The sequence below is a fragment of the Myxocyprinus asiaticus genome, chromosome 21, assembly GCF_019703515.2.
Source record: "Myxocyprinus asiaticus isolate MX2 ecotype Aquarium Trade chromosome 21, UBuf_Myxa_2, whole genome shotgun sequence".
Taxonomy (NCBI): Eukaryota; Metazoa; Chordata; class Actinopteri; order Cypriniformes; family Catostomidae; genus Myxocyprinus; species Myxocyprinus asiaticus.
The window spans coordinates 44,934,100-44,946,748 of NC_059364.1; the positions used below are offsets into that span (position 1 = coordinate 44,934,100).

The 12,649-nt window shown below is 39.8% G+C and overlaps 1 protein-coding gene across 1 annotated transcript in view; it reads right to left on the reverse strand.

The window, feature by feature from the left end:
* Positions 1-12,394, reverse strand: part of LOC127411746 (orexin receptor type 2-like) — a 162,892-nt gene extending 150,498 nt beyond the window's left edge. Inside the window, exon 1 of the mRNA XM_051647478.1 lies at positions 12,178-12,394. Within this exon, the coding sequence (XP_051503438.1) occupies positions 12,178-12,394 (217 nt within the window). The remainder of the gene's footprint in view (positions 1-12,177) is intronic.
* Between the last annotated feature and the right edge of the window lie 255 nt (positions 12,395-12,649).

The following is a 12,649-nucleotide window of genomic DNA, read 5'->3' on the forward strand; positions in this document are numbered from 1 at the left end:
CCAGTCGTGATCACTAGAAGCCCTAACTATAAACATGAACAAAACAAAACATAAACATGAACAACTTGACTAGACTTGACTTGATTTGACTTGACTAGACATGAAAACAATGTTACATTAACAATACCTGACAATCGACAAATGGCAAACATGAGGGCTTAAATACAAGGACATGGGTAACAGGTAAACAAGACAACCAATCACAAGACTAAACTATAAACAAGATAACAAGACTAAATGAACTTTAACCAATGAAAAGACAAGACTGATAACAAGGTAATCAAACAATGAACCAATGAAAACAAGACACATGAACAGGGGAAACACATGGCAAGATCACATGAGAGAACAGGAAATCACATGACACCACATGACCTGAACAGGAACAGGAACTAAACTTAAAAATAAAAGACATGAAAACAAGAACAAAACACATAAACGTGACATATCCCCCCCACTAGGGGCGGCTCCCAACGCCCCCAAAACATAAACACAAAGTTCACAGTGGGGGGGTGGGGCGACTTGACGTGTGTGTGGGGGGGGGACGTGGCTACATGGCATGACTTGGAAACATGGCATGGATGCTGGCTCATAGAGTGGAGGCAGGCCTGGACCGTGGAGCAGAGGCGGGCCTGGACCGTGGAGCAGAAGTGCTGCTGTGACATGGCATGGAGCAGGCTGAGGTGCTGCTGTGACATGGCATGGAGCAGGCTGAGGCGTGGCTGTGACATTGCTTGGAGCTGACTCTGGCATGGCTGTGACATGGCCTGGAGCTGACTCTGGCGTGGCTGTGACATGGGTTGGAGCTGACTCTGGCGTGGCTGTGACATGGGCTGGAGCTGACTCTGGCGTGGCTGTGACATGGCCTGGAGCTGACTCTGGCGTGGCTGTGACATGGCCTGGAGCTAACTCTGGCATTGCTGTGACATGGCCTGGAGCACACTAAGGATTTGGGGCAGAATGTGGCGCAAGCTCAGCGACCATGACGTGGAACTCTGGCTTGGCAGCCATGACGTGGAACTCTGGCTTGGAAGCCATGACGAGGGGCAAAGTCATGGAAGGTAGAGCCGTGAGAGGCTCGAGGGGCGAAGCCGTGGAAGGTGGAGTTGTGGGAGGCTCAAGTGGCGAAGCCGTGGAAGGTGGAGCTGTGAGAGGTTCGAGGGGTGAAGCTGTGAAAGGCGGAGCCGTGGGAGGCTCGAGGGGCAAAGCCGTGGAAGGCGGAGACGTGGGAGGCTTGAGGGGCGAAGCCGTGGAAGGCGGAGCAGTGGGAGGCCCGAGGGGCGAAGCTGTGGAAGGCAGAGCCGTGGGAGGCTCGAGGGGTGAAGCCATGGAAGGTGGAGCCGTGGGAGGCTCAAGTGGCGAAGCCGTGGGAGGCTCGCGGGGCGAAGCCGTGGAAGGCTCTAGGGGCGAAGCCATGGAAGGCGGAGCCGTGGGAGGCTCTAGGGGTGAAGCTGTGGATGGCGGAGCCATGGGAGGCTCAAGGGGCGAAGTCGTGGATGGCGGAGCCGTGGGAGGCTCAAAGCTAAGAGTCCTGGATGACTGGAAAATGACCTCCATGGTTGTGAGCATGGGCAGGGACTTGGGAACGACCTCCGTGGTCGTGAACATGGGCAGAGACTTGGGAACGTCCTCCATGCTCGTGAACACTGGCAGAGACTCGGGAACGACCTCTGTGTTCGTGAACATGGGCATATACTTGGGAACGACCTCTGTGGTCGTGGACACTGGAAGAGACTCGGGAACGACCTCTGTGGTCGTGTACACAGGAAGAGACTTGGGAGCGACCTCTGTGGTCGTGGGCATGGGCAGAGACAAAAGATCTTTATCGGATGATCTCATAAATTTGGCCAGAATTGATTGGGGCCTGTCTCCCTCAGCGGATCTGCGAGCTGGGACCCTGTGAGCTCGCTCGATTTCCAGCTTATGGCCTGTTATGTCGAGCAGACTCGGGAAGAGCTCTTCTAGGAATTTCACCATATTTTGGCCTTCTTCGTTCTCAGGAATCCCAACAATTCGGACGCTGTTTCACCGATTACGATTCTCAAGGTCTTCCAACTTTTCCCAAATGCGTTCCATATCTGCTTTGGATGCTAGTGGATTAGCAGCTAATTCCCTCTCTGATGACTCCAGATAATCTATCCATTTCTCAACGTCCCTGATTCTTGTAACCAACACAGTGAATTTAGTTTCCATCGCAGTAATCGATCAACGTATTACAGCAAGATCCTCCAAGTCCGCCACGACCTTCGCCAGCATTACAGACATACTGGACATCTGACACTGAATTTCTCCCACCGCACCATCCAAACTGAGTCTCTGGTCTGCGGCCCTCTCTGGGGTTTCAGCTTGAGCATGTAAGTGTCTTTTTTTTTTCACCCAATTTGGAATGCCCAATTCCCAGTGCGCTTTTAAGTCCTCATGGTCACGTAGTGATTTGCCTCAATCCGGGTGGCAGAGGATGAATCCCAGTTGCCTCCGCATCTGAGACCATCAACCCGCGCATCTTATCGCGTGGCTTGTTGAGCGCATTGCCACGGAGACATAATGCGTGTGGAGGCTTCACGCCATCCACCGCGGCATCGGTGCTCAACTCACCACGCGCCCCACCGACAACAAATTACATTATAGCGACCACGAGGAGGTTACCCCATGTGACTCTACCCTCCCTAGCAATCGGGCCAATTTGGTTGCTTAGGAGACCACTCAGTCACTCAGCACGCCCTGGGATTCGAACTAGCGAACTCCAGGGGTGGTAGCCAGCGTCTTTTACCACTGAGCTACCCAGGCCCCGAGCACGTAAGTGTCTTTTAATATCTCCAGAGCCCGAGGATTTTGAATTCTTTGACATGTTGACTTCATAGAAAAGTTATATAGCAGGGTGTATCCAATCTCACTGGTTTATGACATAAAAATTATTAAAAACTAGCAAAGTGCGCAGAGCTCGTTGTCACACACGTCCGACTCCCACATGGTGCCCACTGGTTCAAAACTTTTTTTTAATTTAATTTTACAGAGATATGGAATACCTCCTATTAAATTTTATTTTTTTATGACATTTTACATTCATAAAAGTAAGTGACATAACATTAAACCTTTGCTACTGTTGTTTCAAAGAGGATTTTAGAATTATTGTGAGTCTCTAAAATATCAAAACAGGTGAGAATAATTTAATGCACATGGCTGTAGCTTTAAATTATTTTTTATATGTATTGATTTAGCAACATTCGGTCTAACAGTGATATTTACTGTATACCTGCAGAAGAGTGTCTGTGTGTATTTTATAAAAACAATTGCAAATATATAGTGGTTTGATCTTTCTATACATTTTACTGTGTTCTACACACCTTCTTGTAACCATCCATGTGTCTGAATCATGTTTATTTGTTCTCTAAAGATTTAAAACAATGCTTTTTTTTTTTTTTTTTTTGTAGTTGTACAGTATGTGAGCTTTGTATTTCAGAGGTTCTTGATTAAATTATCTAATGCTTTATTGTCAGTGTGTTGCTTGAAATTATTTAATAAATACAAATAGTCAATAGTGAGTTTAAAGTGTGTTCCTTCACCATATCTATCAATGCCATGACTTTTTCAAATAATAATTTGTAAAACTGCATGCAAATAAAAACACAATGTAAAATAATGTGTCATCTGATTGAAGTCTTTAAGTCTGTCCCAAATGCACACTTTTATAGTTATAGTATATTTTGGTATGTTCTCACCCAAGACCAACTGGATCACTTCAGAAGACATTGATTAAACCACTGGAGTCTTATGGATTACTTTTATGCTGACTGTATCTCCTTTTTGAAGCTTTTGGAGTTCTGGTCACCATTCACTTGCATTGTATGGAACTACAGAGGTGAGATATTCTTCTAAATATCTTTGTTTGTGTTCAGCAGAAGAAAGAAAGTCATACACATCTGGAATGGCATGAGGGTGAGTAAATAATGAGAGAATTTTCATTTTGGGGTGAACTATCCCTTTCTGGTCATCCACACTACCAAGATATGTTGATGCCTTTTTCTGTAGTTATGTCATTAACTTTTTTCTCTTACCAATAACAGTTTGTGTGTGCTATCATCAAAATGACCATCAGATAACTTATATGTCTTATTCTTTTAAACCTTTAATTTCAACCTAAGCATTCAATGTTTATAATACATCAATCATAATGATTGATGTATTATAAACATTATGATTGTAATTAAAAGTATTGCTTTAGCAAAGAATAGATTTATTTCTGATTGTAAATATTTTGCCAGATAAAATCCATTTTCCCCTGTATAAATAAATGCCCTCTCATTTTCTGTCTTTATCTCTGAGAGTCTGTCTCTGCCTTTGCCATGACAATTAAGTTATATCAATGGAATCGTTCAATACTTCACTTCATTCACACTACCAAGATATGTTGGTGCCTTTTTAAGTACTGTATGTCAACAATTTTTTCCTTAACAAATAAGTGTTTGTCCTCACACATTCCTAGTGTTTTCAGGTAGACATCCACAAGAATATATTAATTATGCTTATGATAAGTAATTAGTCTTACATTGAAAATATGTAAGTCTATTTCAGATTTTTCTAATAAATAAATAAATAAATAAAATAAACATTGAATTAACTGCTACTTGGATAACTACCTGCTCTCTAATTTTCTGTTTGGTCATCTTTCTTCCACTTGTGTTTTGTGTGTCCATTAGGCACATGTAATAAGTGACCCACCCTGCTCCATTACTGACCTGTGGACCTTTAACCATTTAGTATAAACCCCCAAATTGATTGATTTATTTTTAATTAAAATCCAGATTTTTGGCCAGATTTTGTTTGAATTGAAGTATATTGGCTAATTCATTCTAAATTCAAAGTCGCCAATGTTTTTAATCACACAACTGCGTCATTTAAAAAATGGCAATAAAAATGCTTTGCAATGTCACACTTCATTTCAGCCCATGTTAATTTCAGCCCATGTTAACATTTTACTGAAAATCCCCTAAATGCATTAAAAAGGAATGTTCTGTTAGGTTTGTGTGAGTGAGTAACAAAGAGGGCAGAGCTTAGCGCAAAAAGTCGGTTAGCACATAAAGACACTTGATTCACCAGGCAAGTAGAAGCACCATGAGATGCATAGCGCATTTTCAAAGCATCCTCGCAGTGCTGGTAGATTGGATTTTCATACTATTTCTGTCTCTTTCTTCTTTTTTTTTTTTTTCCATGTCCTCATCACATGACCACCTTGTGATGTTAAAGTATCCCCTGCTCCACTTGTTTGATGAAACCCCCAAAATACATCTGTGCTATTCCAGGGTTAAAAAAGAAACAAAAAAGAAAACCTTCTGACACTTATCAAAGCTCTACAGTAGCTCTGTGACAGAATTCTCACCTGGCAGACCATTGAATAATTGCAAGATCACTAAGATGATATAAGTGCCCCTTAATAGGACAGGAAAAGGAAAATAGTTTTTCATAGGAAAGAGAAATCACAAATGAGAACTCTTTTGTTTCTCCAAGAGAACAATGCAAGAAAAGCAAATGGAGATTTTTGTTCCAGCTTCTCAGATTTTACTCTTTAACAAAAGCTCTAGTAATTTCATGTTTCCTCATGACAAAAATACACATTAATGTTACACCGTAACATCAACAGTGTTTCATTTATATATTTTACTTGTTGACAGAGCCGGTACTAGGATGCAATCTTGTATGTTTAGGGGGTACAGCGTTGATCATTTCACTGTCAGACCTGGGGGCAGAGTGCCCCTTGATCCTTTCACTGTCGGTTGGGGCAGGGGAATCAGAAGTTTCTGGGGGGGGCTTGAGGCAAGTCTAGAGGGGCAATGCCACCCTTAGCCCCCCTTTAGACCTGGCAATCCTTGCTGAGCTTTGATATTAAAGCACAACAGTTGGGTTCTGGAAGGAAAAATCTTATAGATTTTCCCCAAAGGCGAGTTTATTTTTAACTACAACTTTAAAACCTTACAAAAGCAGATCTACCAAACCTACCATAAGTGGTGAGGTTGCTAATTGATGGTATAATGTGTGCCTCTGTTGAAGTCATCAGTCTGCATTATTTCAACTTATTTTTTTAAATTTTTATTATATTAAATAGTGGAATTCCTGATGAAGATCTACCTGCATGTGAATCCTAAAGAGAAAAGATCCACTAATCAGAGAATCGCTGCCAACAAAGCACACCAAACAAGCTCTGCAGAGACCGCCCACTCCCATGACACACTGTGAATGACACAATCGAGTAGGTCTCCCTACACTCGCAAACTACTTATTTATCTGTGTGTCTGAATATTTTTTATACTTATAATAAACAACTTTAAATCAATATTTTAATATTTTTCCATTGTTTGTAATTTGATTACATCATTCACATTGCTAAAATCATTGGATTTTAATTAATTCCCTCATGAAAGACATTAAACCCTGTCTTGTAACTTTGTCTTTTTGAAGTTTGTAATGCTGTGATATACCTTGGAGTTGGCTGGTTTGGTCCATGGCTTAGAACTCTTTTATGAAGGATTTTATTAAATCCCTATGGAAGAATTGAATGGAAAATATAATTCCCGAACTAAGATGGCTGAAATAGTGGATGGGCACTGTTGCACTCTATTAAATTTAGCAATACAAATTTTGCCAATGACCACTTTCTTTAGTCCCATCTTTATTTCATTTAGAAATACATTTGCCATTAAAAAAGTATTTCTTGGACAAAGTTTCTCCATCATGTACTGATAAACGAGAGTGATGCAGTAAGTGTCATAACATGTGGATGGATCAATGACATTGTAATATCTTTGATCACAAAATATTGTAATTATGTATAAAGTGTATCCATACTGCAATCCATACAGATACGCACATAAAGCTGACGTCACACTAGCCGAATTTTCCAGCGATTTTCAGGCGAAACCTTCATTTACATCATCACCGGGCAGCAGGTGAGAGACAGAGCACCTATTAGCATCTGCCAGTAATGGCTCTGTAAAGCAAATTAAAAATTGTTCTGGGGCTGACTCTTGCAGTCTCGTCAAGTGACCAATGAGCTTCTTCTTTTACTGAAAACTGACAAGGCGTCATGCTGATCTGAACGTTTTCATCAGCAATAGCACTCACCCCTCCACCATTCCGAATGGACAAGTGTGTCATACCTCCGACTGAAGAATGTGGGATCTCCACAAACAGTCAGTAACTGTGACACCCTTGGCAAAAATCAAGTTGGTGGGCAGTGGTAGCTCAGCGGTTAAGGCTCTGGGTTACTGATCAGAAGGTCGGGGGTTCAGGCCCCAGCACTGCCAAGATGCCACTGTTGGGCCCTTGAGCAAGGCCCTTGACCCTATCTGCTCCAGGAGCACTGTATCATGGCTGACCCTGCACTCTGACCCCAGCTTAGCTGGGATATGTGAAAAAAAAAAAGAATTTCACTGTATATGTGCAAATGTGTGATAAAAACATTATAATTATAAAAAAAAAAAAATAAAAAAATTATAAGTTGTTTGAAGTCAGATAATTTGAAGCCATCTTCCACAGAGAGCAAGTGAAACACGAAGTGTGTCTTTTCTCCACCACTAGCGGCAAGAAAGAAATCTCAAACACTCCCCCTGTCTGCCTTTGGTCGACAAATATGTAGCTCCACCTCCAAACTCACACCATTGGTTGCATATAAATAGTGCACAACAGTACGTGCCCAATTTTTCCAAAAGGTATAGCTGCAGGCCGGAGACCTCCAAATTGGAGCGGAATCTCCAAAAGAGGGCGTGGTTATTCCAGAAGGGGCGAGGTTACTCCAAAAGAGGGTTGTGCCAATTCGAAAAGGGGGTGTCACTTCCACTCACAGTTAAGGTTAGAGAAAGGGTTAGGTAAGGGGCTCACCAGAGGTGGGTAGAGTAGACAAAAACTGTACTCAAGTAAAAGTACAATTACTTTAAAAAAAAAAAAATTACTCAAGTAGAAGTAAAAGTACTAACATAAATAATCACTAGAGTAAGAGTAAGAAAATATCCAATTAAAAGAGTACTCAAGTTGTGAGTAACTCATTACTTTCACAAATTACATAATAGACATTATCTACCCTATATCCCATTACATACACATTTAACATGTATTACAGAATTATTATTATTATTAATGGAAATTCTGTCATCATTCACCATCATGTTGTTTCAAACCCATATGACTTTCTTTCTTCCATGCAACACTAAGTAGATATTAGACAGAATGTTTCAGTCTCTATTTACTTTAAGTGAATGTGTTTTTTTTTTCTCTCCATATTTTGAAAGTGAATGGTGACTGAGTCTGTCAGTCTCTAACATTCTGTCTAACTTATTTTGTGTTCCACAGAATACAGAAGGTCACACGGGTTTGGAACAACATGAGGGTAGGGAAATGATGACAATATTAAATTATGGCTGAGCTATCACTTTAAAGGGATAGTTCACCTAAAAATTAAAATTCTCTCATCATTTACTCAACCTCATGCCATCGCAGATATGTATGACTTCCTTTCTTCTGCAGAACACAATTTATGGTTTTTAGAAGAATATTTCAGCTCTGTAGGTCAGTACAATGCAAGTGAATGGGTACCAACATTTTGATGCTCCAAAAAGCACATAAAGGCAGCATAAAAGTAATCCATAAGACTCCAGTGTTTAAATCTATATCTTCAGAAGTGATATGATAGGTGTGGGTGAGAAACAAATCAATATTTGGCATTTTTTGGTAGACATTCTTCTCCCTGCCCAGCAGGGGGCGATATGCAGAGAAAAATGTGAATCATTTAAAACAAAAGAAGAAGAATGTGAAATTCTCTGTTTCTCATCCACACATTCTCATATCACATCACTTCTGAAGAGTCTTATTGATTATATTTATGCTGACTTATTTGATTTTTTCTTTTTAGCTTTAAAATGTTGGCACCCATTCACTTGCATTTTATGGACCTACAGAGCTGAAATATTCCTCTAAAAATCTTCATTTGTGCTCAGCAGATGAAAGAAAGTCATACACATCTGGGATGGCATGAGGGTCAGTAAATGAGAGAATTTTTGGGTGAACTATCACTTTTAGGACACTTGTCAGATCTGGATGAATTTGTCAATAAGAAGAGAGGTTTGGAAACCTTTCTAGTAATTATTACAGTGAAAACTTGAAAATGTCCCACAAGGATTTTATACATAATGCTGAAATATAAACAAAAGCAAGATCATGTTTTATTAATGCCTACTTTAGCTATTTCATAGCTTTTAAAGTCCTGCATGGATTCTTATTTCAGTGTAGTTACAATTTCAGTGTCGAAAGAATTTAGATCATTAGTTCTGTACAGCAGTACCGCCTCTCTCTAAACGCAGAATACGCAGCCAAGGTAGGTCACCAACCCCGGTCGCGGAACACTTGCTGTGTCTGAAACTCCCCCCATCCACTATATAGTGCACTATTTCAGGTGTCTGCCATTTCTTCCTTCACTCCTGCAATGTTTTATTTCATGCTGAATGTATTAAATTACTTTTTGACAAATCATTACTTGATTAAAATAACAACATATAGAGAGGCAAAACATACAGATACATTTTAAAATGTACTCTTTATTTATATTTATACAGAATTTTGCCATTAAGCTGAAGAATTATTTATTTACTAAATATTATTTTAACTCAGGAAGACTGCACACAGTGGAAATTATAATTCTGTGGATCATTTAAATATTCGGTTATAACATGTAGGTTATGATAACTTTGGTGCTGTTTATGGTCGGATGAAATGCTACCCAGCTTGTACTGGAGTTTAAAGATACTAAAGTATAACAAATAAATGCAATAATGTACATTTGATGAAATGTGTTTACTCTTTATATTAACATATATATTAAAAATGACATACAGAATGAAGATTTATTGTGTTAATATATTATTTAATAAGAATAACAAGTAAGGCCCAAGTATTTTAAAAGTTCATATGTGACGCTGTTTCTGCGACAGCCGCAGAGCTCCAATGCTCAGTGTATACGTCAGCATCTGAATTCACTCACTCATTTCGTTCACTCATTGCTGAGATAAAGTGCACTCACTGCCACTCACTATATAGGAAATAGTGAATGTGTGAATGAATGAATGATTTCGGACATAGCCACTCTCTTCGCCATACGATTGCCTCGCGCCTGCACATCTCTCACGCGCACGCCCCACGCACCTCGCTGTGCACGCGCAGAAATGCTGTCTCTGTTCGCGCTCCAGTTGTCAATCACGCAAAAGGCAGAGCAAAAGGCATTTACACTTAACGTAGATGTTTACATGGATTTATACAGTTAATCAGCCCGAAATAGCTGTGATAGCTTCGCAGAGTATATGCATAAATACTGCTCATGACATGCGGGATGCAGGACAAAGTGCACTGATATATTGCTGCAGATTTAAAAATGTACACTTAAAAACTGATGTCATAAGAGCCCAGTTACAGAATCACCCTGAAAATGACCATCACATTCAGATAGAAAAGCCCACGGTAGCATTAGAGCAACAACTTACCCCAGAGTGCTGCCATAAATTGAAGCTTCAATTTTAATCTTGAAATATCAGCTTGTCTTGGTGTTAAATATAGGCATTGCATGAAAAAACTATTCTTTTTTCACTGTGCGGAGTGAAGAAAGTGTTTCACTTTGAAGAACATGATGCTGCAGGCTGGATTCGACTTCTGTGACAGTCTGTGACAGCGCGTGCAGCTGTGTGAACTTCTGCTGTTGTAAAAGTTCCATTCAATAATCTCTCAATAAATTACACATTAACTAAAATTTAACCCAGTAATGTAACGGCAGGAACGCCGCCCATTGTAAATAAGTAAAAGTAAAAAAAATTTGAGAGTAAAAATTATCCACTTTTAAACCTACTCTAAAAGTATATTTTCCTCAAAAAAGTTACTCAGGTAAATGTAACAGAGTAAATGTAGCGCATTACTACCCACCTCTGGCACTCACTATATATTTAATGGCGGTTTGGAGCTCTCGCCCCTTTTTGGAGGACTGCCTGCAGCTATATCCTTGACAATTTTTCAGCCGTCTTAGTTCTGGAAGTATTTTTCTCATTAATTTTTCCCATAGACTTTTCATAAAATCCTTCATAAAAGAGTAGTCAACCATGATTCAAACCAACCAGCTCAGAGGTGAATCATAACATTAAAAACGTTGATCTTTGCTCTTCAGGATCATGTGTAGCATCTTCACCAGGAATTCTGCTATTTAACATGATTTTTAAACAATAAAGTTGAATTAGCACGGATTGATGGCTTCAACAGAAGCATATTGCTACCATTGATTAATAACCATGGAGCTCACAGTTGGTCTGTCTTCAAATGTTTATAAGTTATCGTTAAAAAGGATTTCTACTGCCGCATCTGACTGTTGTGCTCTATAATCAGAATGCAATTCCATTTGGTGACAGATGCTGAAATTACGCACTTTCCCTTTAAAGAGAATAGCACATGAAAGATGTGACTAAAGAATTCTAAGTTAGTAATTTCACGACCCACGATTAATATGCAAAAAATTGTTATATAATATTTAAATCACTGAGGGGTTTGAACTTATTTTTGAATTCCTGGAAAGATGCATCAAATGTCTAAACTTACATTGAGAAAAGTGTGAAAAGTCAAGATCCTGTGACATCGTCAGTGACATACAGTACGAAAAAATTAAAAAGCACAGTGTCACATTACAGTGTTTTCTCTTTCATCCAAAATCCTCCAAATCAGAAAGCTTCATTACATTTTGTTAAGGTTGCAGAACAATACATTTTTATATATGAGGAGGATGGGAACACTGTAAAATTATTAATTTAACAGAATACTCGATGTTTGAACTGCATTTCCTTCAAATAGCCAATTGCCAATTAAAGAGCCAATTAAAAGCCATTTAATTTGTATCTCTTATACTAGCATTAATGATTTTAAACGCTGACACCGCTATAGTTTAATACAGAATTAATTATTAGGCTACTGCCAGAAAACAGATTTATTTATTTTTATTTTTTTACATAATAGCCTATTAAATAATAGTGCCAAAACATGATTCCAACAACAAAACAAAGATTCCAGCCACAAACACAACGGACAAACCTCTGTATTCATCTGACAATAAAACATTTTAAAGCACTGTAAAATTTCTAAGTTACACATGCGCTGCAAACTTACCCAATGTGTTTCCGATCAAAGATACGAGGAAAACTATGATATATCCAGCAATGAGCACCCATTCATATTGTTTGGGATGCAAATATTCTCTCCAAATGTACTTAAGAAGTTCATCGTCTTCATCAATGTGCGAATGCGTGTACATTTCCGTCGAGTTGAGCTGCTGCGTTGATGTTAAACAGTCATTACAAGCGTAATTAACGGTGATCCCGGACATCTTGTGCGCGCTCCCGTTTCTGCTCTCCAGCATCGCGTTTGACTGACACCACATGAGCGAGAGGAGCGGGGATAAAACTGAGAGTTGGATGGCGCCGTGACGCATCGTAGACCTATTAGCCTATTTGTTACCAAGACAGAAGGGCGTCTTGAAGTCGAAGATGAACCTACAGAATCCATCAAGTGCATGTTGCATGCTACTTTATTTCTATGTGTAAACTCAGTTTTATTCAAGTGTTGGTGTCACGCGTTGGAA